Source organism: Engystomops pustulosus, chromosome 8, assembly GCF_040894005.1.
Source record: "Engystomops pustulosus chromosome 8, aEngPut4.maternal, whole genome shotgun sequence".
Lineage (NCBI taxonomy): Eukaryota > Metazoa > Chordata > Amphibia > Anura > Leptodactylidae > Engystomops > Engystomops pustulosus.
Window position 1 is genome coordinate 111,955,150 of NC_092418.1, and position 26,828 is coordinate 111,981,977.

At 46.1% G+C, this 26,828-nt stretch overlaps 1 protein-coding gene across 1 annotated transcript in view; it reads right to left on the reverse strand.

Moving 5' to 3' along the window:
* Positions 1-26,828, reverse strand: part of THSD7B (thrombospondin type 1 domain containing 7B) — a 445,789-nt gene that overhangs the window by 64,670 nt on the left and 354,291 nt on the right. Inside the window, exons 17-18 of the mRNA XM_072122242.1 lie at positions 19,636-19,769; positions 4,085-4,238 (exon numbers count right to left, since the gene is read on the reverse strand). Coding sequence (XP_071978343.1) covers positions 4,085-4,238; positions 19,636-19,769 — 288 coding nt within the window. The remainder of the gene's footprint in view (positions 1-4,084; positions 4,239-19,635; positions 19,770-26,828) is intronic.

Here is a 26,828-nt window from a genome sequence, read left to right on the forward strand (position 1 = left end):
GATTCCAATTTATCCCCGCATGCAATGTTTCACTTCCAAGTTATTTTCTATTATTCCGAGTTATTTAAAGGGGCGGCGGCCTCTCCGCTCACATCTTCTTCCCAATAACGGTTTCCCGGCGCAGGCGATTAACAGCCGCCGCTGACAGTTATTAAATGTCTGTCGATAATTCACCATCCGACGTTTCATTGTACGTTCTCTTGTGACTAATTAACTTCCTGCTATCCCGCGCTCGGTGCCGGCGGCTCTCTCCGAATTACTCCGGACTGATAAGCGCAAACAAGTGGTCGGAAAAAAAACAACAAAATGTCCACAGAATCAACAGGAAATTGGACGGATTTTATTAAATTTCTGCAAGGGCCGTCTCATTATCTAGAGGGATAGGGGTCCGCATCCTATGAATAGCCGTCCGCCAGCCGCTAATGAAAAACAACAGCGAATTAATTTAGTGAGCGAGTCCCCGGAGAACCTATTAATAACCGCGATGGACGGACGAGACGGTTAATTGGCCTTTATCTGCCATCTAAATGTTCCCATGTACAGCGGGTGTCAGCAGAATCCGCCATAGTCCTCATCACTGTCTCTCTATGCAGGACTGGATTTCACTTTCCCCCTCAGGTAGTTTAATTAGAATGATCACAGTAATGATTGAGGGGCTCACAGCGCCCCCCGGAGCTCAGCAAGGAGATGGCTTATATTTAGAGCCTGAATATGATTACAAATAGAGGAAACTATAGATGAGATACAAAACGCAACAATAGTATACACAAAGTTCTCCCACTATACCATGTAATGAAGTCTGAGTTTTTGCAACTGCGGTGTTCATCCTAATCTCCCTGGTTCATGGATAAAATGCTGCAATAAATGTCCACTGTATTAACACCCAAGTCCAAAAACGGTTATACCTATTCTCTTAATATAACCAAATACAAGTCAGAGCTCCGTTATCCCACGACAGAGCTCCCAATCTAATGGAGAGACAGTTCAAGGGAATCTGTGCGCGGTTTTGATCACAATACCTCACACTGCTGTGCTCTTAGCTTACCCAGTGAGATGCCCCACAAATTCTCTCCTCTCTGAGCAACTGCAGTAGTATTGTACTAGGGACCTGCTACCGATCTCACTTACAATGGAGGAGGAGCCTACAGTACAGTGTTAGCTAAAATTTTTCCCTTACATCCCCATAAAATCAACTTTGTTATCTTACCTGGTATACAGCCATATCCAGCATTGAGTCAGAGAGGATGGTTCCTCCTGTCCTCACTCATTTCTACTCTTCCCCATGTCCCATTCTCACCTCTCAGTAGTGAAGAGCCGGCTCTTTCGTGTCAATGACGGGAGTCGGCTCCCTGCAGTGAGCCAACTGCTCACTTAACCCTGCCCCTAATTGGGTAACCATGCTTCCTTTAACCCAATAAAATTGGGTTAAAGGTGGTGTGGAGAGGGTTGGACTTAGGCTCCCTATTATACATGTAATATGGAGCTGTTCGGGAGCCAGGAGATCTGTCTCTTGTATTGCGAGGAGCTTAATGATCCTGCTCACTAAAAAGAGCCGGACTTCCCATCACACCATTCAGCTCTTCATGTCATATGACCAGAGTGATGTCATATTAGGTCCTTCACCCAGTAACATTTGCAACATCTACCCCGTGTATGTATCTGATCACATGAAATCACAGCAGCCTCCATGGAGGATGGGAAGGTGTAGATGTCTGTGGAGGCTGCAGTGATTTCTTATGTCACTATATACAAACATGGGGTAGATTTTGCAAATGTTTGCTAAGGATTTGTCTGTATACCAGGTAAGATAACAAAGTTGATTTTATGGGGATGTGTGGGAAACTATTTCTAGCTAAAAGAAAGGTGATGTGTAGTTAATAGGGCTCTAAAGGAACCTGTCACCATCTGTATTTGCTGTAGCTGTATATGTTGCTTTAAGGAGCATCTTTTGTCCAGGTGAGACCTACAGAGGCAATTATGTATCCTGTACTGTAGACATATGATATCAATCTGTAACAATGGGATGTATAGAATTCAGCTGGATGGGGGAGTAGAAGTCTGTGGATGCTGCTGTGATATCATGTGATTAAATATAAAAATAGGGTAGATTTTGCACATGTTTTCTGAGTATCTGACTGTATACCAGGTAAGATAACAAAGTTGATTTTATGGGGATGTGAGGGAAACTATTTCTAGCTAAAAGAAAGGTGATCTGTAGCTAATAGGGCTCTAAGGGAACCTGTCACCATCTGTATTTGCTGTAGCTGTATATGTTCCTTTAAGGAGCATCTTTTGTCCAGGTGAGACCTATGGAAGCCGTCATGTATCCTGTACTGTAGACATATGATATCAATCTGTAAAAATGGGATGTATAGAATTCAGCTGGATGGGGAGGAGTAGAAGTCCATGGAGGCTGCTGTGATATCATGTGATTAGATACAAACATGGGGTAGAATTTAGAATTGTATACCAGGTAAGATAACAAAGTTGATTTTATGGGGTTGTGAGGGAAACAATTTGTCCAGGTGTGACCTATGGAAGCCATCATGTATCCTGTACTGTAGACATATGATATCAATCTGTAACAATGTATAGAATTCAGCAGAATTTAATGCATTCCATATTCTAAGTTGATGTAAAGCACCTGACACTCTGACTATGGAAACGTAAGACAGAGGTGACTGTCACTCCGCCGCACTAAGCGCCATCCATCTCCATCTTGTATCCATATTCAACGTTTTTCCTGGGAATACATAATCCGGTTTATTTTAATGAATGTGATCCTGTCAGGCAGGGGGAGGACACCCGTGTCTCATATGGCCTCTCCATGAATGTGTCCATGTCGCTTATGCAAATATTACAATAGAAAAAAACGAGGCAGAAAAGAAAAAAACCCAGAAGAGGCGGCTTTGACAAACAAGACGGCGTTTTGTACGCTCGGAATCCAAATTGGCAGCGGAGAAGAGACTGACAATTTCCGTCGATGTCAAGTGTACAACATCAATGCAATTTAATTCCAGCAGCGGGTGAATAGTAATGAGCCGCTATTGTGTTTAGAGGGACTCGACACAAATATATTGTGCAAATGAAAATCCTCTTATTATTGAGTCTCCCGCTTTGTCTCTAGGAAGTCCCCCTGAAAATTGTATTTTCGGAGCTTATTTGGATTCTACAACACGGCCGCAGTCACCTATGAGGATAGACACAATGCATATAGATGTCACCATGGGGGTAGGCAGCCGGCACAGCGAGTAAGAGGTAATGGATAGCAAAATGCAGGCGAGAAAGGAACAAAACTGCCAATGGGGATCATTGCTTACAGACAGTGTGACAGTGTTTACGTGCCGCACTCCAGGACATCAGCAATACATCATTATTCTCTTCTACTACCACGTTAGATATGAAAGAACCATCCATGACCTTCCATAATGCATAAGCATTCATTAACTTCCTTCAAAATCTATTTTTAAAATTATGCTAATTAGCCCTTGCATTACCAGGCCCCATGCTATAGATTCACAGGCTGTTACACTGAGCAGGAGCACTTCTTCCCTCCCACTGTGTGAGCGCTGTGTGAGCAGGGGAAGACAGTCCCCCACCTTTCCCTTCCTCCCCCACTGATGTCAGCTCACCAGGCTGTGAGCTCTGTGAAGGAGCAGAAGGTAGGAGTGGTACAGGAGCACAAAGGTGGAGGCTGAGAGCTGAGGAGTGAACAGCACAGACAAGTCACATGTTGTTTCTTGAAATGCATCCAAATCAAAGCCCAACCCCTGGGACTACACAGAGGATTCTGTCAGGGTGCAAGGTAAGTTATAACACAATTATATTGTAATACAAATGCTTAGAGAAAGGAGAAAGACATATTTGCAATGTTGGTGTGATGGCTTTTGCAACCTATCTTTAGTGAAAAATTAGGTCCCTGGTGACAGGTTCCTTTTAAAAGCATGCTAATGAGCCATTAGGGCTATAAGGGGGTGTTACCAGAGCCCCTCCATGCTGTAGTGATTTGTATAACTATAGGTAATCCAAATGTTCGGCATCTAGTAGAAACTTATGGAAAGTACATGAGAAGTTATGACATTACCTTTGTGCATTGGCTCCATTGACCCCAGTTAGACATCACGCATTCCCCAGGGCAGGATATGGCGCAGTCCTGTCTGGTTGCGGGGGCTTCCAGGTGCTGGCAGTGCGTGTCATTTACATAGGTGTCCTCAACATTTTCAGAAACATTCACACATCTAGGAGAGAACAAAGAGGAATTGAATCAATAGTATCTGGGTATGTACTACTGCTAGGGATTGGCCTTGGAACTATGGAGCCGGTGGTGCTACAGGGTGTGTGCAGGTGCCCCGACCAGCTCAACCCAGCCAATAGTGGTGCATCCTGGGTAATTGAATGCACCTGTACAGTACTTTTTCTCTAGTGCCCGCAGAAATGTCCACCAGAGTTGTCCATTTGCACATGTTCAACCTTCGCCTGTCCTGATCTCATCCTTCTAATATATTGGACGTCTATGTTTTTCCATATTTCACATATTTGACCTTGGCCTGTCGGCCTTACTACTGTGCTCCCACTTTACCACCTGCTCTGACCTTTGCCTGGATTATTGCTATGTAAAAACTCTTTTGCCCTCAGCTCTGGTTTGTCCGTTGACCAGGTCTTTACGTGTCCCTTTAGTGCCACATATTAGGATTCCTTGACCCAATTGGGTCGCCTGCCACTAAACTCAGACTTCTCCAAGAGGTAGCAACCCGGTGGATTCCCTTCAGTCAGATCCTAGTATTTCCCAGAACCATCTAGAGGAACATAAATGGTTTTTCGGTCTCCACACACCTACAAGGTGGCCTCAATTGGCAAAGTCTCTGTAAGGCTATATTCACACTGCCGTTGCCCGCCCATACCGTACCGTAGCGGGCAACGGCAGTGTACGGGGAGAGGAGGAGGAGGTGAGCGCAGCTCACCCCCGCCCCTCTCCATAGCAACCTATGGCGCATGGCGCCGTATTACGGGAAAAGATAGGACAGGTCCTATCTTTTTCCCGGGTACGGAACGGTACGGTGCCGCACGTGTGCTGCACCGTACCGCTCCCGTAGGGTGCCGTGCGCCCATAGAAGTGTATGGGGGACGTATATCGGCCGTATATACGTCGGCCGTATATACGTCCCCCATACGTTAGTGTGAATGTAGCCTAAGGAGAACTTTTACTCCCTGACCCTAGTCAAAAGTCTTTAACTTAGCTAAACTAGTTCCCTTTGTGTACGGGAAAGACCCAACCGCATCGAAACAGCGTTGTCTACAGTTGGGAATCTGTTCCTTCTGGAATAGATATACTGGTTTGGCTTTAATCCTACATCATGTCACATTAAGCTTCCTGAAAGTCATGCTTGATGTTAAGGGGGCTGCCTTACAAGGTAGCTCAAGAGGCATCCCATCCTGGAAAACTTATTTGCATAATACCCAGAATCCTCCAGTGGAGCGTCATTGGAGCACATTTACTAAGGGCCCGCAGACGCGAATCCATTGGGGTTTTCCCGAATATTTACTATTTGCGGCAGTTTGCCCGGGTTTTGGGCGAACGCGTCGGATTGTGGCGTAATCACGTCGGCTTTCATCCGCCAGAAATGGGGGGGGCGTGGCGTGGCCGTGAGACAACCCGATGGGTTCGGATAAAACGCGGAATTTAAAAAACGAAGTGTGTCGCAAAATCAAGCACTCACATGCACCAGGATGAAGAAGGTGAACTCCGGCGGACCTCCGCGCAGAAGCCACACCTGCAGGAAGTTGGACGCACGAGCTTGCTGAATCACCGGAAGACCCGAATCCTTGTCGGACAACGCGTCGCAGGATCGCGACAGGACCGGTAATGTAAATGAGCCCCAATGAGTATAAGTCTCCACCTGCAAAGCGGTCTTACTTGACAAAGTCTCCGTAAGGTGAAGTCTTAGTTCCCGACCCTAGTTGGATCCTTATACAGGGGTTAAAGGGTGAAAACCAGACAACTTCCACAATCCATTCAATGAGACAGTCTCCTATCTCCAATTGTACCGTCCAATGGGATAGAAATAAGAAATACATGGATCACCGGAACCCCCACCCCACAGCTCAGCAGCTCCAATGGGATAGAAATAAGAAATACATGGATCACCTGAACCCCCACCCCACAGCTCAGCAGCTCCAATGGGATAGAAATAAGAAATACATGGATCACCTGAACCCCCACCCCACAGCTCAGCAGCTCCAATGGGATAGAAATAAGAAATACATGGATCACCTGAACCCCCACCCCACAGCTCAGCAGCTCCAATGGGATAGAAATAAGAAATACATGGATCACCTGAACCCCCACCCCACAGCTCAGCAGCTCCAATGGGATAGAAATAAGAAATACATGGATCACCTGAACCCCCACCCCACAGCTCAGCAGCTCCAATGGCCCTCAACACATTAAACAAGCTCATGTCCCACGTCTACTGTATATAATCTACATTTTTACTTTTTTTTTAGAATTTTTTAATCAAGTATAAATTGTGCTAAAATCAATATAGAAAAATAGTCAAATTAAATCCAGTTAAATAGACGCAGCATTTATCGTTATGCATGAAAAGAGGAAGAATCGGGAAGAAACCGTCTCCTGCTTGTAATCTCATAGCTGGAAGCAATTACATTACAAAAAGAGAAGAAAAACGTCTTTCAACAGATAGAGTCCGTCCGGATGATGAATGAGGGTAGAGAACGCGCGGCGGACGCTCCGTAACAGCCCCTCCGGAGGGGATTATGTGGCGGATAGTCATGTATACACGTCTCATTGATAGACGGCCCCCTGCTCTTCTGCCTACATTAACATCACATGCATTTTACTGGCCCATATTTCACACTCGCCCCCAACGCCCCTTACACTCATGTCAATAGGGCTCCATGTAAATACAATCTATGGAATAGAACGGATCCGATATCCGGGCCCTTATTACATATTAACAAGGTGCCCCTCCATAACCCCACGTGTAGCCATCCATCATGAGAATTACCATCCAGAGATAATTCCAGAGAATTCTATATTTTAGGGCAGATGGTGGAGACTCATAAGTAAAAGATGATCATAGATTTCCATAGATTTGAATGTATTATTAAAAAATAACGCTTACAAATTTCAGGGTTTTACATTATACTCAAGTTCTATTATAGTTGTAAGATAATATATTCCTTTTGGGGGGAACTTTGTGCATCGCTTAGAAAGAAGTTACTGGAATTACTAACAATCTTTGAGTATAAAGTATTCGATATCTACACAGCGCCTCCACAGGGAAAATACAGTATTACACAGATAGGTCCTCCAGAGAGATATTCTCCTTCTAGCAACATTACAACGCTCCTTAACCAGAGACTATTCTCTATTACAGGAATTCGTAGAACCCAGTGGTGGTTACGGTGAAAGTGGTCACTCCAACACTTCCATTTTTTGTTACCCCCCACCCAGCCAAAAGTGTTTGGGGGTCAAGGGACCCAATTAGAAAAATCGTCGTTCTCCGCTTCCCAGATCAGTACAAAGTACAGGGCAAAGAGTAGGTAAAGATGGGAAAAATTCCACCTCTCCCCCACTACCTGGCACTGCCCACATCACACTGTATATTCCCAGACTGCGAGTGTAGCAGGAGATACTCTTTCCGCAGGGGTCCATAGGTGGCATCTCATAGTTCTCCCTCAACCCCCATGTCCCAGTTTGTGAGTTCGAGCCACATTGTCCTTTAGCTTCTGTATTGGCTTACACACAGCATATAAATGCCCTAACCCAGTGATGGCAAACCTTTTTGGGACTGAGTGCCGAAACTACAAGCAAAAGCCACATATTTTTCACAAAGTGCCAAATGCCAATTTAAAGTAACTCACAGGTTTCAAACATATTGGCGACCTAAGGACACCAATACAGGAGTAAGAATGAGAAATTCAGATTATTATTGTAGTTTCCTTCCAAAGTCTCCTTAACAGAATGGATCAAGGGTCCGGGGAAGGGGCTACAACTCCTTAATTTAGGAGTCCTGAATGGTGGGTGACCTTTGGCTGGGTGATAGCCTGGGTGTCCACAGACAGGGATCTGAGTGCCACCTCTGGCACCCGTGCCATAGGTTCGCCACCACTGCCCTAACCTGTCATGTGCTCATCCATCCATATTTTGGCCACAAACTGACAGAGGCGAGGGACTGTGGAGGAGATAAATTCAGAAAACTCAGCGCACAGCAGTGTGAGGACACACCCCCAGTGCACTTAGAGAAGCTACAATCCTGGAATACTAATCATAGTTCACAGTCCTGCTGTTTCTAACAACATATACAAAGGCATGATTACACATCTCTCCAGAGACAATACTTCATCAGGTGCTGCACAGAGCACAGCAGTGTGAGGATACACTTCCAGTGCACTTGGAGAAGCTACAATCCTGAAATATAAACCGATACTTCACAGCCCTGCTTCTACTAACAACATACACAAAGGTATGATTACACATCTCTCCAGGGACAATACCTAAAACTGTCTACATAGAGCACAACAGTGTGAGGACATGCAGCAGTGCACAAAGCTACAATCCTGGAATATTAATCTACATTTCACAGTCCTGCTGCCACTAACAACATACACCAATCTTTACAGAGACATATCTCTCTGTATCATATGCTGCAAAGAGCACAGAGCACAGCAGTGTGAGGACATACCCCTAATGCACCTGGGGAAGCTACAATACTAGAGATGAGCGAACATGCTCGTCCGAGCTTGATGCTCGGTCGAGCATTAGGGTACTCGAAACTGCTCGTTACTCGGACGAATACTTCGCCCGCTCGAGAAAATGGCAGCTCCCGCCGTTTTGCTTTTTGGCGGCCAGAAACAGAGCCAATCACAAGCCAGGAGACTCTGCACTCCACCCAGCATGACGTGGTACCCTTACACGTCGATAGCAGTGGTTGGCTGGCCAGATCAGGTGACCCTGGGATAGACTAGCCGCTGCCCGCGCTGCTCGGATCATTCTGTCTCTGGATGCCGCTAGGGAGAGAGCTGCTGCTGGTCAGGGAAAGCGTTAGGGTGTTCTATTAGCTTACTGTTAGGCAGGAGTGATTCTCAAAGAACCCAACAGCCCTTCTTAGGGCTACAATAACGTTCTACTTTTTTTATTTTAATTTGCATCTTTTACCATTTTGTGAGGAATTAGCAGGGGGACTTGCTACCGTTGTGTTTAGCTCTTAGTGGCACACATATCCATAGCAAAGGCCGAAGTGGGAAAATTCAGTAGGGGTTGGATTTCTATTAGGCAATAACTCAGTGTCATCTCATCTGGCATAGTAGTGTGCTTCCTTTGATACTTGGCTAGAAAATAGCCATAGGAGAATACAAATAGCTTCTTGAAGCCTACAGTAGCGTTCTATATATTTGATTTCTGGTTGATCTGCTGGTGGCTGTAGTTTCTGCAGTGCATGTACTTGCCAATTCTGAGCAATTTGTAGTGAGACTTGCGACCGCTGTGTTCTGCGCTTAGTGGCGCACATATCCATAGCAAAGGCTGAAGTGGGAAAATTCAGTAGGGGTTGGATTTCTATTAGGCACTAACTCAGTGTCATCTCATCTGGCATAGTAGTGTGCTTCCTTTGATACTTGGCTAGAAAATAGCCATAGCAATAGGATAGGATTGTTTGGTTCTAAAAACTCAAAAAAAAACAAAAAACACAAAAAAAAACAAAAAACACAAAAAAACACAAAAAAAAACAAAAAAAAGTAAAAAAAAAAAAAAAGTTATAACTCTCATTTTAAAAATGTTTAACCCCAGGGCTAGGGGTAGAGGACGAGGGCGGGACGTGGGCGTCCAACTACTGCAGGGGTCAGAGGCCGTGGTCCTGGGCGGGGTGAGACACCACCTGCTGATGAGGGAGCAGGGGAACGCCGCAGAGCTACACTCCCTAGGTTCATGTCTGAAGTTACTGGGACTCGTGGTAGAGCACTGTTGAGGCCAGAACAGTGCGAACAGGTGATGTCGTGGATTGCTGACAATGCTTCGAGCAATTTGTCCACCACCAGTCAGTCTTCCACGCAGTCCACCCATGTCACCGAAATCCCCACTCCTCCAGCTCCTGCACCTCAGCCTCCTCCCCCCCAGTCTGCCCCCTCCCAGGAAAATTTGCCATTTGAACCGGCATACTCTGAGGAACTGTTTTCTGGACCCTTCCCACAGTCACAAACCACTTGTCCGGTTGCTGCTGAGCAATTTTCCGATGCCCAGGTTTTCCACCAGTCACAGTCTGTGGGTGATGATGACCTTCTTGACGTAGTGGAAGTGTGTAAAGAGGTGTCCGACGATGAGGAGACACGGTTGTCAGACAGTGGGGAAGTTGTTGTCAGGGCAGGAAGTCCGAGGGGGGAGCAGACTGAGGGATCGGAGGATGATGAGGTGACAGACCCAAGCTGGGTTGAGAGGCCGGGTGAACACAGTGCTTCTGAGACGGAGGAGAGTCCTCGACCTGAACAGGTTGGAAGAGGCAGTGGTGGGGCCAGACGGAGAGGCAGGGCCAGAGCTGGTGCATCAGCGCCACTGTCAACTAGTGAAGCTCCCGTGGTGAGGGCTCTTGCGGCGAGGGCTAGATCTTCAGAAGTGTGGAGGTTCTTTAAGGAAACACCGGATGACCGACGGACTGTGGTGTGCAACATTTGCCAAACCAGGCTCAGCAGGGGTTCCACCACTACTAGCTTAACTACCACCAGTATGCGCAGGCATATGAATGCTAAGCACCCCACTCAGTGGCAACAAGCCCGTTCACCTCCGGCCGTGCACACCACTGCTCCTTCCCCTGTGTCAGCTGCTAGTCAGCCCCCTGCCCAGGACCCTGCCACAAAAACCCCATCGTCGCCTCCACGATCCTCCACAGCATCCACCAGCGTTCAGCTCTCCATACCCCAGACGCTGGAGCGGAAACGCAAATATAGTGCAACCCACCCGCACGCCCAAGCCCTTAATGTGCACATCTCCAGATTGCTTAGCCTGGAGATGCTGCCCTATAGGCTAGTAGAGACCGAGGCCTTTCGCCACCTCATGGCGGCGGCCGCCCCTCGGTATTCGGTCCCCAGCCGCCACTACTTTTCCCGATGTGCCGTCCCAGCCCTGCACCAGCACGTGTCAGACAACATCATCCGTGCCCTGACCAACGCCGTTTCTGACAAGGTCCACCTGACCACGGACACGTGGACGAGTGCTGCCGGGCAGGGCCACTATATATCGCTGACGGCACATTGGGTTAACTTGGTGGAGGCTGGGAGCGAGTCTGACCCTGGGGCTGCTCATATACTGCCGACGCCGAGGATTGCGGGGCCTACCTCGGTCCAGGTGTTTCAGGCCTACTATGCCTCCTCCTCCTCCCACCCCTCCTCCACCTTCTCCTCCGAACTACCATCCGTGGGCACGGCGCCATCAGTCGGTAGCTCTAGGCACAGCAGCAGTGCCGTCGCTAAGCGACAGCAGGCGGTGCTCAAACTGCTGAGCCTAGGCGACAAAAGGCACACCGCCCAAGAGCTATTACAGGGCATCACGGCGCAGACTGATCTGTGGCTGGCACCGCTGAACCTCAAGCCGGGAATGGTTGTGTGTGACAACGGCCGTAACCTGGTGGCGGCTCTGCAACTCGGCAGACTGACACATGTGCCATGCCTGGCCCATGTGTTAAATCTGATAGTGCAGCGTTTCCTCAAGACATACCCCAATCTGTCTGATTTGCTCACGAAGCTTTGCGCTCGTCACAAGAGACGGGGGAAGAATATTCCCTTGTTGATAGCCAAAGCACCCTGAGGTCTGTTTCTCAGCGCATATCGGAGGAGGTGGAGGTGGAGGAGGATGAGGAGGAAGAGGAGGAGAATGTTGGCGAGACACAAGAGGGGACCATTGTTGAGTCCTTCACTGTTCAGCGTGTATGGGCAGAAGAAGAGGAGTTGGAGGAGTTGGAGGAGGAGGAAATGGACAGTCAGGCCAGTGAGGGGAGTGAATTCTTACGCGTTGGTACTCTGGCGCATATGGCAGATTTCATGCTAGGCTGCCTATCCCGTGACCCTCGCGTTCAAAGAATTTATTCCAGCACCGATTACTGGGTGTTCACTCTCCTGGACCCACGGTACAAGCAAAATCTTTCCACTCTCATCCCTGCAGAGGAAAGGAGTGTGAGAATGCATGAATACCAGCAGGCCCTGGTGCACAAGCTGAAACAGTATTTCCCTTCTGACAGCGCTAGCGGCAGAGTGCGTAGTTCTGCGGGACAAGTAGCGAGGGAGAGTAGGCGAGCAGGCAGCTTGTCCAGCACTGGCAAGGGTACGCTTTACAAGGCTTTTGCCAGCTTTATGTCACCCCAGCAAGACACTGTCACCTGTCCCCAGTCTCGGCAGAGTAGGGCTGATCTTTACAGAAAGATGGTGAGGGAGTACGTAGCTGACCATACCATCGTCCTAAATGATCACACAGCTCCCTACAACTACTGGGTTTCAAAGCTGGACATGTGGCACGAACTGGCGCTGTACGCCTTGGAGGTTCTTGCCTGCCCTGCCGCTAGCGTCTTGTCCGAGCGGGTTTTCAGTGCAGCTGGTGGCATCATCACCGATAAGCGTACACGCCTGTCCACTGACAGCGCTGACAGGCTGACGCTTATTAAAATGAATAAAGGCTGGATTTCTCAGAATTTCCAATCTCCACCAGGTGAAGGAAGCTCAACCTGAATAATTGATCCACTCCTCCTCCTCCTCCTCATTTTCCTCCTTCTCCTCCTCTTTGTACAGTAAAGCAGAGGAAAATGGCTATTTTTTGACAGGGCCCACTGGCTCTTGCTATAGTACTTCATGCATTTAATTTTTCTGGAGGGCCACCTACCCGGTCCTCTGTTTGAAACAATTTTTGTGAGTGCCACATACAGGCACTCAATCTATTCCATTTTTCTGGAGGGCCACCTACCCGGTCCTCTGTTTTAAAAAATTTTTGGGACTGCCACATACAGGCACTCAATCTATTCCATTTTACTGGAGGGCCACCTACCTGCTCCTCTGGTTTGAAACATTTTTGGGACTGCCACATACAGGCACTCAATCTATTCCATTTTACTGCAGGGCCACCTACCTGCTCCTCTGGTTTGAAGAATTTTTGGGACTGCCACATACAGGCACTCAATCTATTCCATTTTACTGCAGGGCCACCTACCTGCTCCTCTGGTTTGAACAATTTTTGGGACTGCCACATACAGGCACTCAATCTATTCCATTTTACTGCAGGGCCACCTACCTGCTCCTCTGGTTTGAACAATTTTTGGGACTGCCACATACAGGCACTCAATCTATTCCATTTTACTGCAGGGCCACCTACCTGCTCCTCTGGTTTGAAGAATTTTTGGGACTGCCACATACAGGCACTCAATCTATTCCATTTTACTGCAGGGCCACCTACCTGCTCCTCTGGTTTGAACAATTTTTGGGACTGCCACATACAGGCACTCAATCTATTCCATTTTACTGGAGGGCCACCTACCTGCTCCTCTGGTTTGAAACATTTTTGGGACTGCCACATACAGGCACTCAATCTATTCCATTTTACTGCAGGGCCACCTACCTGCTCCTCTGGTTTGAAACATTTTTGGGACTGCCACATACAGGCACTCAATCTATTCCATTTTACTGGAGGGCCACCTACCTGCTCCTCTGGTTTGAAACATTTTTGGGACTGCCACATACAGGCACTCAATCTATTCCATTTTACTGCAGGGCCACCTACCTGCTCCTCTGGTTTGAACAATGTTTGGGACTGCCACATACAGGCACTATCCAAATTAAATTGTCTCCATAGCAGCCTCCACACGTTGTCTCCATTGCTACCTCCAAAAGTCGTCCATATAGCTGCCTCCATACATCGTCCCTTTATCAAACGAGGTGTGTCAGGCAGAAATTTGGGTTGTTTTCATGGATTCCACATCAAAGTTGTTAACTTTGTCGCCACCCTGCTGTGTAATCCACAAAATATACTGGGAAACTTTTATCATGTAGCGATATTATTTGAGCGCTTCTTGCTCACCTCCTTTGGTTCCTCTCTGCCACCCATTGGTTTGAAGCCTGAGTCCATTTAGGGTATGTCGCCATGCCACTCTCTAGCCTGCCGCTGCTGCTGCTGCCTCTGCATGCCGTCCCCTATAGTGTCAGGGTCAATTATTGGATGTTTTAGATGCTATCTAGCTTCATTCTGTCACTCTGTCATGGCCATGCTGTTGCCCATAATTTTGGCATAATGTTGCGATTAAGCAGCCTCAGAGGCATCCATGCATGCTGCCCCTGCTGTTTCCTGTCCATTTCCGTGGTGTTTCCATCCTTTTCTGAGGTTCCCAGGTGTTTGGCCAAGCTTCCCTGTGCAGAGCCTTGGTCCCCTTGAAAAATGCTCGAGTCTCCCATTGACTTCAATGGGGTTCGTTATTCGAGACGAGCACTCGAGCATCGGGAAAAGTTCGTCTCGAATAACGAGTACCCGAGCATTTTAGTGTTCGCTCATCTCTATACAATACCCAAATATAAACCCATATTTCACAGTCCTGCTGCTGATAGCAACATACAAAGGTTTGATTACACAATTCTTCTGGGCCAATCCATAGTCAAAACTGCTGATAGATTCCCTTTACCTTCAATCTTCCTGAAGATTTGTGTATCTTATTTCCTCCCAAATTACATCCCGTTCCCCTTCTTGGCTGAGCTGTGTATATTTACACTCAGGTTTATGTACAGTGTATGAAGACGGCAATATCCCCCATAAATCTCCATAACCTTCATACACAGTCCAATTATTGTATTCATACGTTATATAAATGTCAGCCGCGCGCCATAAAATCCCGAGCTAAAAAGATTCCGAATTTAATTAAATGTATTTTAGTATTATTTTCCGTCCCTATAAACATCGGCGCAAATCGGGGGGCGATGATTTAACGGTCACGTCACAATCCATTAATGTGTAGGAAGAATGCGTGTTCTGCAGCCTCGATGCGGTAACGGGCCGGTTCTGATTACCGGGTGTCACCAGCCGCCGCTGTCACTAATCAATGATATGGATTAGGTTTTGTTTCTCACGCCAAGCGGTTTATTTCCCCTCCCCCTGGCGGCGGAGATGCCCGGGATCGCTGCAAAAGTTGTCATAAATTTGTCACGGCCTCTAGACTGAGGACTTAAAGAGCTAAATCAGCTTAAAAAGAAGACGTAAAAATACTGCTAGAAGATATATGACTGCCGAGACAGCGATAAAGTCACAAAACCGGGGAGAGATAACGGGTCCTCGTGCTCTGCGACAGGAGGGGGCGACAACAGCCAGGGCTTTTGGGTCGCTAAACGAATGTAACCGGTAAATATTTGTAATGATCAATAAGACCCCATAACTCTATATGCATCTTCTCAATAGGTCTACAGGCATCTTCTCAATAGGTCTACAGGCATCTTCTCCACAGGTCTACAGGCATCTTCTCCACAGGTCTACAGGCATCGTCTCCACAGGTCTACAGGCATCTTCTCCACAGGTCTACAGGCATCTTCTCCACAGGTCTACAGGCATCCTCTCCACAGGTCTACAGGCATCTTCTCCACAGGTCTACAGGCATCTTCTCCACAGGTCTACAGGCATCTTCTCCACAGGTCTACAGGCATCTTCTCAATAGTTCTACAGGCATCCTCTCCACAGGTCTACAGGCATCTTCTCCACAGGTCTACAGGCATCTTCTCCACAGGTCTACAGGCATCTTCTCAATAGGTCTACAGGCATCTTCTCAATAGGTCTACAGGCATCTTCTCCACAGGTCTACAGGCATCTTCTCCACAGGTCTACAGGCATCTTCTCCACAGGTCTACAGGCATCTTCTCAATAGGTCTACAGGCATCTTCTCCACAGGTCTATTAGCATCTTCTCCACAGGTCTACAGGCATCTTCTCCACATGTCTACAGGCATCTTCTCCACAGGTCTACAGGCATCTTCTCCACAGGTCTACAGGCATCTTCTGAATAGGTCTACAGGCATCTTCTCCACAGGTCTACAGGCATCTTCTCCACATGTCTACAGGCATCTTCTCCACAGGTCTACAGGCATCTTCTTCACAGGTCTACAGGCATCTTCTCCACAGGTCTACAGGCATCTTCTCCACAGGTCTACAGGCATCTTCTCCACAGGTCTACAGGCATCTTCTCCACAGGTCTACAGGCATCTTCTCAATAGGTCTACAGGCATCTTCTCCACAGGTCTACAGGCATCTTCTCCACAGGTCTACAGGCATCTTCTCCACAGGTCTACAGGCATCTTCTCCACAGGTCTACAGGCATCTTCTCCACAGGTCTACAGGCATCTTCTCCACAGGTCTACAGGCATCTTCTCAATAGGTCTACAGGCATCTTCTACACAGGTCTATTAGCATCTTCTCCACAGGTCTACAGGCATCTTCTCCACATGTCTACAGGCATCTTCTCCACAGGTCTACAGGCATCTTCTCCACAGGTCTACAGGCATCTTCTCAATAGGTCTACAGGCATCTTCTCAATAGGTCTACAGGCATCTTCTCCACAGGTCTACAGGCATCTTCTCCACAGGTCTACAGGCATCTTCTCCACAGGTCTACAGGCATCTTCTCAATAGGTCTACAGGCATCTTCTCAATAGGTCTACAGGCATCTTCTCCACATGTCTACAGGCATCCTCTCCACAGGTCTACAGGCATCTTCTCCACAGGTCTACAGGCATCTTCTCCACAGGTCTACAGGCATATTCTCCACATGTCTACAGGCATCTTCTCAAAAGGTCTACAGGCATCTTCTCAATAGGTCTACAGGCATCTTCTCCACATGTCTACAGGCATCTTCTCCACATGTCTACAGGCATCTTCTCAAAAGGTCTACAGGCATCTTCTCCACAGGTCTACAGGCATCTTCTCAATAGGTCTACAGGCATCTTTTCAATAGGTCTACAGGCATCTTCTCAATAGGTCTACAGGCATCTTCTCAATAGGTCTACAGGCATTTTCTCCACAGGTCTACAGGCATCTTCTCCACAGGTCTACAGGCATCTTCTCCACAGGTCTACAGGCATCTTCTCCACGTGTCTACAGGCATCTTCTCCACAGGTCTACAGGTATCTTCTCCACAGGTTTACAGGCATCTTCTCCACATCTTCTCCTTGATCTTATAGACTCAGCATATTACCAAAGATATCATGTAGTGTCCTCTAGTGTAGGTTAATGATTCAGGATATCATTACCCTCATCTGGGTACCAAGGAAATTGACATTCTGACCCCTACTTGTAAACCTCTGTCAAACCTATAATAACATCACTAAACCTTAATTCATAAAGGATGACATCACTGATCCTCAACTGATGAAGATTGAAATCACTGATGCTCAGTTAATGAAAGATGTCATCATTGATGTGGAGGTGATGAAGGATGACATCACTGGATCAACAAAGGTAGAGATCACTGATTCTCAAATGATGATGAATGACATCACTAATCCTCATTCGATGAAAGATGACATCACTGATCCTCATTTGATGAAAGATGACATCACTGATCCTCATTTGATGAAAGATGACATCACTGATCCTCATTCGATGAAATATGACATCACTGATCCTCATTCGATGAAATATGACATCACTGATCCTCATTCGATGAAATATGACATCACTGATCCTCATTCGATGAAAGATGACATCACTGATCCTCATTCGATAAAGGATGACATCACTGATCCTCATTCGATAAAGGATGACTTCACTGATCCTCATTGGATGAAAGATGGCATCACTGATCCTCACTCGATAAAGGATGACATCACTGATCCTCACTCGATAAAGGATGACATCACTGATCCTCACTCGATAAAGGATGACATCACTGATCCTCACTCGATAAAGGATGACATCACTGATCCTCATTCGATGAAAGATGACATCACCGATCCTCATTCAATGAAAGATGACATCACAGATCCTCATTCAATGAAATATGACATCACAGATCATCATTCAATGAAAGATGACATCACCGATCCTCATTCAATGAAATATGACATCACAGATCCTCATTCAATGAAAGATGACATCACCGATCCTCATTCAATGAAAGATAACATCACCGATCCTCATTCAATGAAAGATGACATCACCGATCCTCATTCGATGAAATATGACATCACAGATCCTCATTCAATGAAAGATGACATCACTGATCCTCATTCGATGAAGTATGACATCACCGATCCTCATTCAATGAAAGATGACATCACCGATCCTCATTCAATGAAAGATGACATCACTGATAGTTAACTGATAAACAATGACATCGCTAACCAATACTTGGGAAATAAGGGACCTGTCTTTCCGCTCCCCTGTAAGTTTTTGGACAGCAGCCATGTGTGGCCGGGGTTCACGCCTCGCAGTAATGGAAGCTTTGTGCCAGCTGATGAATGGGCCTTCACACTAATAATATTCAATCTCTACATCCAGACTTCTCTTCGGAGTCAGATAATAATCTGTTTCTCTTCGGCTGCAATAACCCGGGTTGAATTTGTTAACCGATGTTACAACAAAAACGTCTTTTACGGAAGATAATTAACTCTGCCCTGGCGACTGTGGCGGAAAAACAAGCTTTGAAAACATAGGAGGAAGTATCTCAATGTGAGAGGAGGCGAGCGAGAGTCAGGAGATACTTTATACAAGGACGAATATGAGACGAGATACATGGGGGGGGGGGGGAAAGTGGAGGGAAGGTGTGGGAGGGGTTTAGACAGCTATCAATCATACACTAGCATCCAATAAGCATTGGTCACATGAAGGTCAGGCACAACATATATATATATATATAGAGAGAGATGTTCTATATCGAGCTGTTTACACATGTTTTGTACGTTCCATTCTTACACTGCTGTGCTCTTAGTCCTCTGCAATAAGCTGCTCCATAGTCCTTCCTATCTGATAAATAAAATGTGAAGCAAGTTCCTTAGATGAAGGTAACAACAGTAGAAAGGAAAGGCTGAATGATGAATGATGAAGTACAATACAGGAAGCACAGAGAACAGCAGTGTGAGGACACGCCCCCAGTGCACTCAGAGAAACCATAATCCTGCAATATAAATTCATTTTTCACAGTCCTGCTGCTACTAACTTGTCTGTTAGTAGCAGCAGGACTGTGAAAAAAGAATTTATATTGCAGGGTAAAGGTATCATCTCTCCAGGGACAAAATCCAACACAGGCTGCAGAGAGCACAGAGCACAGCTGAGTGAGGACATGCACAGAGCACAGCTGAGTGAGGACATGCACAGAGCACAGCTGATTGAGGACTTGTACCATGTGCACTCGGAGAAGATACAATCCTAGACTATAAATCCATATTTCACAGTCCTGTTGTTACTCATAGCAGACACAAAGATATTATTACACATTTCTCCAGGGATGATACCTGACACTGACTGCAGCTTTACATGGCCACCCCTGCTGATAGGTTCCCTTTAATGTAATTTGGTTGTATTGCAGCAAAATTGGTGTGATGTAATATAACACATGACAATAATGCTCTGAGTCACTGCCGCAGATGCTCATCCATCAGCCGGTGACAATGTCACTCACCGCACTCTCCTGATCTGTATTCCCGCTCCGCAGTTATCCGTCTTCTCCTCGCTGTGCAGTTTGCAGGCAGACCACGGCTCCGTCACCCACCAGTACTGATTGCACTCATTGTAGCATGGGAGCGCCTCATACACCTGTCAGGAGACACAACAGTGCAGGGTGTAAACAACACTAATCAGTGTGAACAGCTGTCAGATGATGCCCCCATCCCCCACTGCAGTATATATATGTACCATGTGTCACATATACAACGTTACATAACAATCCAGGACCGGGAGAAGAAACTGCAACAATAACGTTATAAGCAGAATCATCCCCAAATGTAACAACACAGGACAGTTTTAGGCCTTGATCTTAAAGGGTTCGTCCACTTTTAGCAAATAATTGATATTGTTTGTGTAATGAAATGTTATACAATTTTCCAATATACTTTCTGTATCAGTTCCTCATGGTTTTCTAGATCTCTGCTTGCTGTCCTTCTACAGGAAGCTACTGTGTTTCCTTTTATTGGATACAAATTAGCCCATGGTCATGTGATGTCACACAGGTGCAAGAGCTATTAGTATCACACGGCTCTGATCACTCCTTGTTTATAACGAGCCGTGCACCTGTGTGACATCACATGACCATGGGCTGGTTTCCATCCACCTGAAGTAATCACAGAAGCTTCCTATAGCAGCACAGCACCACGGTAACAATGCCGTGGGGGGAAATGCTGCCGGTGTGATATGATACAATGTCACACTTCACAAACCATATCAAAGCACCTCTGAGGACGCATCTAATCACATTACTATAGATGCAGAAACGCGTTAGGTGTGACTTTAATGAAAATTAGCTGAGCTTATCAGTATTTTTTCTTGGTCTAGTGACAGACAATATTGATCCTACAGACCACAAGTATATAGGCTCACCAGCCGGGACAGTGTTTAAGCACTACATTGCACTGCCCTGTCTATGGACCATACTACTTTTTTGTAAAATCATTCACGGACCAAGGCCTGAATGTATTAGATAGTTATTTACAAATTTTAATATATTATCAAATAAAGATTATTAAATTTTAAACGTTTCTAGTCAGGCAGACAAATTTATTTCTAACACTCATAGGGAAACGTAAACCAGCTGCATTTCACTTCTGTGTTTTCGAACAATAATTCTGATATATTTTTTTACTAATATTGGAGATGGCAGGATTTCTCACAGGAGAAGTAGATACTAACAGATGGCTCAGTGATGCTAAGGAAGTGTTTTCGGACAAAGAATTACCTCCACCAGTACAAAATTTAGACTTTAGACATCAGCCTTTAGACAATTGACCAAGGCATACAAAGACCACCTGAGGGGTTGGTGGGAGGTTCAATCATTAGAAACCTACCTGAGGAACAATATAGTACCTAGGGGTCTTCGCATAAACCTCATACCATCCTCCAGAATTAGGTCCCCCGCCCTATTGAAAAAGTGGGAAAAAGAATCTACCGATTCGTCCCTCAGATTTATGAACCTCCTTTTAGAGGAGGAAAAAATCCGCCTGGTGTCTACAGATTCAGCATTAAAAACTAACATAGAAAATACTAGAAAGTTTTCATCCAATCCTGAGTTTGAACGCAAAGAACTAGTCCTACAAAACACGATAGAACGCTTCACTGCTCAAATCAAGGAGCGCAAACATTATCAGTTTTGCAGGGACATAACAGACTTTAAGGAGGGTAACATCCTAGATTATAATTCTAAAACAGATAACCGGGTACCCGAATCGGAGGTGGATCTCACATCCTCTGACAACGAAAACTCAGACAGTGACACTTCGGGCAGGGGTGCAATAAGAAATAGAGGAGGACGTGGAGGGACCCCCAAAAGGGGAAGAGGCAGAGGAAGAGGTACGGCCCGAGGAACAGGTAGAGGCGAGAGAACTAGACCACCAAGGGGCAGGGAAGGTTTTTTATCCCAAGACCCACCGCCCCTGGAATACCAGTTACGGGGACGGAAGGATACCTAACTGGGTTGGAGAAGTTATCAAATGATAGTATGCAAATAATAAATCTATCGGATAGACCTCTAACAGATATGGAGAAATCAATACTCATGAGGGGGCTATCTTTTGTTCCCACTCCACCGTTTGATTTATTCACTTGGGTTAAAGATCTAAACTTATTCTGCAGGAAATTAAAATGGAAAAAGTTTTTTATGCAGCATGACAAACGTGAATGTCAAGAATTGGGCCTTGAGCCCACAGATCTTGAATGCCTAAGGACTCTTGATAGCCTTCAGGGGGAAGGAGATAAGGAACCGGGTGAAGGTCCGTTTACAGACTTTAGACCCAAGTCCAAGAAATTCCCGCCCCTAAATGACAACACATTAATTGATACCTTTCTAAGGATAGTCACGGACCACTTACAGAAACAATGTACTGAGTTGAATGTTTGTCATAATCTATCAAGAGATGAATGGTGGGCTCTCAAAACATTAGAGAAGGACCAGTCCATAATCATTAAGCCTTCAGACAAAGGCGGTAATCTGGTAATCCTGAGCAGAGAACAGTACTTAAAAATGTGTAAAAAAATTCTATGTGATAAAGATTGTTATCAAGTAGTGCCCAGCAATCCTAAAACAACTCTTTTACATCAACTCGAGCAGATACTCAACTCTGCATTGAGAGACAAACTGATCAGCAGAGCTGAGTACCAATTTTTGCTCCCTCAACATCCTACAACGGCAACTTTTTATAGTATTCCGAAAATACATAAGGGCACCAGTCCCCTAAAAGGTCGACCCATAGTGAGTGGCATTAACAGCGTCACTCAGAATGTGAGCATGTATGTGGACTACATACTACGCCCTTTTGTGACCACACTACCGTCCTATATAAAGGACACTATGGATGTTCTTAGAAGACTCAATGGCCTACAAGTGGATGCAGATGTCCACCTAGCCAGCTTGGATGTTGAGGCGTTATACAGCTCGATCCCGCATACAGTGGGATATCGAGCTGTAGAATCCTTCCTTAACACAAGAGATATCCAGTGTGACAAACACAATGTCTTCACGCTGGACCTCCTTAAATTTGTCCTGGAGCACAATACATTTGTGTTCAATGGAAAATTCTACCACCAGCTCAGGGGAGTGGCAATGGGGAGCCCTTGTGCTCCCACATACGCAAATCTCTTCCTGGGCTGGTGGGAGAAGGAGGTAGTGTTCAGTGAGGCAATGGAGGGCTGGGTTCAGAACATAACCCTATGGCTACGTTTTATAGACGACATACTGATCTTGTGGAGAGGTACAGCTGAGGAATATAGACAGTTTGTCTCCTGTCTCAACATCAATGAAATAGGGCTCTATTTCACCTCTGAATTCCACGAAGATCAGATCGTCTTTCTTGACCTCAACATCAAAAAATCCAGCACTGGAATGATAACCACTCACATGCATAGAAAGCCAACTGCAACAAACAACTTGCTACGTTGGCAAAGTCATCACCCCAAACCTCTGCTAAAAGGGATACCCAAGGGACAGTACCTAAGAGCCAGGAGGAATAATACACTCCTCCCTGATTTTATGTCCTCCTCAGCAGAATTACATCATAGGTTCCGCCAACGGGGATACCCAAATAAAGTTTTGAAACAAGCATACCAACATGCACTATGTTCCAACAGAAATACCCTTCTGCACCCTAAATCCAAGGAGAAAAACGACTCCCAAATGCGGATAATAGGCTGTTATGATGCCGGACACACCATGGTCCGCCAAACCCTTGAGACTTTTTGGAGTATTTTACAACGCGACCCCGATATAGGCCAAATGGTGGGAGAAGTCCCCTCCATTACCTATCGCAGGGGCAGAAACTTGGGTGATAATTTGGTTCATAGTCACCTAATCCCAGTCCAAAATACCACCTGGCTCCCGAAACCCCCAAAAGGCACCTATAAGTGCAGAAAATGCCAGAATTGCAAATATATCCAAGAAGGTGCCAGTTTCCGGAGTTCTAATACTAACAAGGTTTATCCAATTAAGAAGTACATCTCCTGTAGAACTGCAGGAGTAGTGTACTTATTGACGTGTTGTTGCTCCACACAATACGTCGGTAAAACCATTCGTGAGCTGAGGACCAGGATTGGGGAACATATCAGGGACATTATCAATGAACATGACACCCCCATCGCCCGGCATGTGTGGGAATTCCATCAAGGAAACCCGGAGGTGATCAGTTTTCAGGGCATCGAAGCTATCGATCCCCTGATAAGAGGCGGCGATTATGACAAAGTGGTGTGCCAGAGAGAGTCACGATGGATCTTCTCTCTGGACACCGTCAAACCCCGGGGCCTCAATGATTTTGTCCCATTTGCTTGTTTCATTTAACTTAATTTAATGTTAGTGGTGTTCACACCACAACACAGATGTAAATAGATTGCAGTTGCCGCGGTAACATTCCTTACAATTGGTAAATACAGCGGTACCGCAATCTTTTCTAATGGCAGTCTCTGCGGATAATTTTAACTGCAGATAACTGCGGAAAACTTTACATCTAATGTCCGATACACTATCCTATAATCACTTTGAAACCACTGCAAATGGTTTTCTATCACTCCGTTTATCTCTGCCTTACCTTTAATCCTGCGACGTTGATCTCTATATAACGAATGTTGACACTCGGGGATCATGTGACCAAGTGACACATCACGTGACCCCGTGACGTATCCTCCCAGGGCAATCGCACATGATATCGGAGCCCCGCCCTGTGAGGGCGTGACACTCCTATGCAGGATACTGATAGCAGTCTTATTGCTAACTAGCGAGATTGCTCCTGCATATGGGCGGTACTACGGATTGACGCCCTGACCGCCCAACCAATCAATGAGCCTGAAAATGCAGCCCGGCCCCGGACATGACACCATCTATGGGTGGAACTAAGGGTTTAAATACCCTGTCATTTGTTACCTGAGCTACGGCCGGTAACAATGCCGTGGGGGGAAATGCTGCCGGTGTGATATGATACAATGTCACACTTCACAAACCATATCAAAGCACCTCTGAGGACGCATCTAATCACATTACTATAGATGCAGAAACGCGTTAGGTGTGACTTTAATGAAAATTAGCTGAGCTTATCAGTATTTTTTCTTGGTCTAGTGACAGACAATATTGATCCTACAGACCACAAGTATATAGGCTCACCAGCCGGGACAGTGTTTAAGCACTACATTGCACTGCCCTGTCTATGGACCATACTACTTTTTTGTAAAATCATTCACGGACCAAGGCCTGAATGTATTAGATAGTTATTTACAAATTTTAATATATTATCAAATAAAGATTATTAAATTTTAAACGTTTCTAGTCAGGCAGACAAATTTATTTCTAACACTCATAGGGAAACGTAAACCAGCTGCATTTCACTTCTGTGTTTTCCAGCAAGCAGAGATCTAGTAAACCGTGAGGAACTGATACAGAAAATATATTGAAAAGTTGTATCATTTTTCATCATACAAACAATACTACACTAATTTGCCAAAGTGTAAATACTAGAGATGAGCGAACACTAAAATGCTCGGGTACTCGTTATTCGAGACGAACTTTTCCCGATGCTCGAGTGCTCGTCTCGAATAACGAACCCCATTGAAGTCAATGGGAGACTCGAGCATTTTTCAAGGGGACCAAGGCTCTGCACAGGGAAGCTTGGCCAAACACCTGGGAACCTCAGAAAAGGATGGAAACACCACGGAAATGGACAGGAAACAGCAGGGGCAGCATGCATGGATGCCTCTGAGGCTGCCTAATCGCACCATTATGCCAAAATTATGGGCAACAGCATGGCCATGACAGAGTGACAGAATGAAGCTAGATAGCATCTAAAACATCCAATAATTGACCCTGACACTATAGGGGACGGCATGCAGAGGCAGCGGCAGCAGGCTAGAGAGTGTCATGGCGACATACCCTAAATGGACTCAGGCTTCAAACCAATGGGTGGCAGAGAGGAACCAAAGGAGGTGAGCAAGAAGCGCTCAAATAATATCGCTACATGATAAAAGTTTGCCAGTATATTTTGTGGATTACACAGCAGGGTGGCGACAAAGTTAACATGGAAGCCATGAAAACAACCCAAAATTCTGCCTGACACAGCTCGTTTGATAAGGGGACCATGTATGGAGGCAGTGAACTAGTAGTAGATTAAAGGTGCTGCAGTTAAAACTATGTTAGTTGGATCTTGGCATGGAGCTGGCGCTCCGCTGCCAGACGAGCTTTCGCCAATCCAAGCCCCTGTCTCTAGGCTACTCCCCAAACAGCACTTTTGTATAAGATCAAGTGTAGTAGCGTTCTTATAAGTTTAGGATATGGCGGGTGAGGGGAATGTAAACAGATGCGCAAGAAGCGCTGAAATAATATCCCTAAATGGTAAAAGTTTGCAAGTATATTTTGTGGATTACACAGCAGGGTGGCGACAAAGTTAACAACTTTGATGTGGAATGCCCTGTAATAGCTCTTGGGCGGTGTGCCTTTTATCGCCTAGGCTCAGCAGTTTCAGCACCGCCTGCTGTCGCTTAGCGACGGCACTGCTGCTGTGCCTAGAGCTACCGACTGATGGCGCCATGCCCACGGATGGTAATTCGGAGGAGGAGGAGGTGGAGGAGGGGTGGGAGGAGGTATAGTAGGCCTTTGAGACCTGGACCGAGGTAGGCCCCGCAATTCTCTGCGTCGGCAGTATATGACCAGCCCCAGGGTCAGACTCGGTCCCAGCCTGCACCAAGTTAAGTGTAGTAGCGTTCTTATAAGTTTGGGATATGGCGGGTTAGGGGAATGTAAACAGATGCGCAAGAAGCGCATGATGCGCATGGAGCTGGCGTTCCGCTGCCAGGCGAGCTTTCGCCAATCCAAGCCCCTGTCTCTAGGCTACTCCCCAAACAGCACTTCTAAGAACCTTTTGTATAAGATCAAGTGTAGTAGCGTTCTTATAAGTTTAGGATATGCCGGGTGAGGGGAATGTAAACAGATGCGCAAGAAGCGCTGAAATAATATTGGTAAATGGTAAAAGTTTGCCAGTATATTTTGTGGATAACACAGCAGGGTAGCGACAAAGTTAACAACTTTGATGTGGAATCCATGAAAACAACCCAAATTTCTGCCTGACACACCTCGTTTGATAAAGGGACGATGTATGGAGGCAGCTATATGGACGACTTTTGGAGGTAGCAATG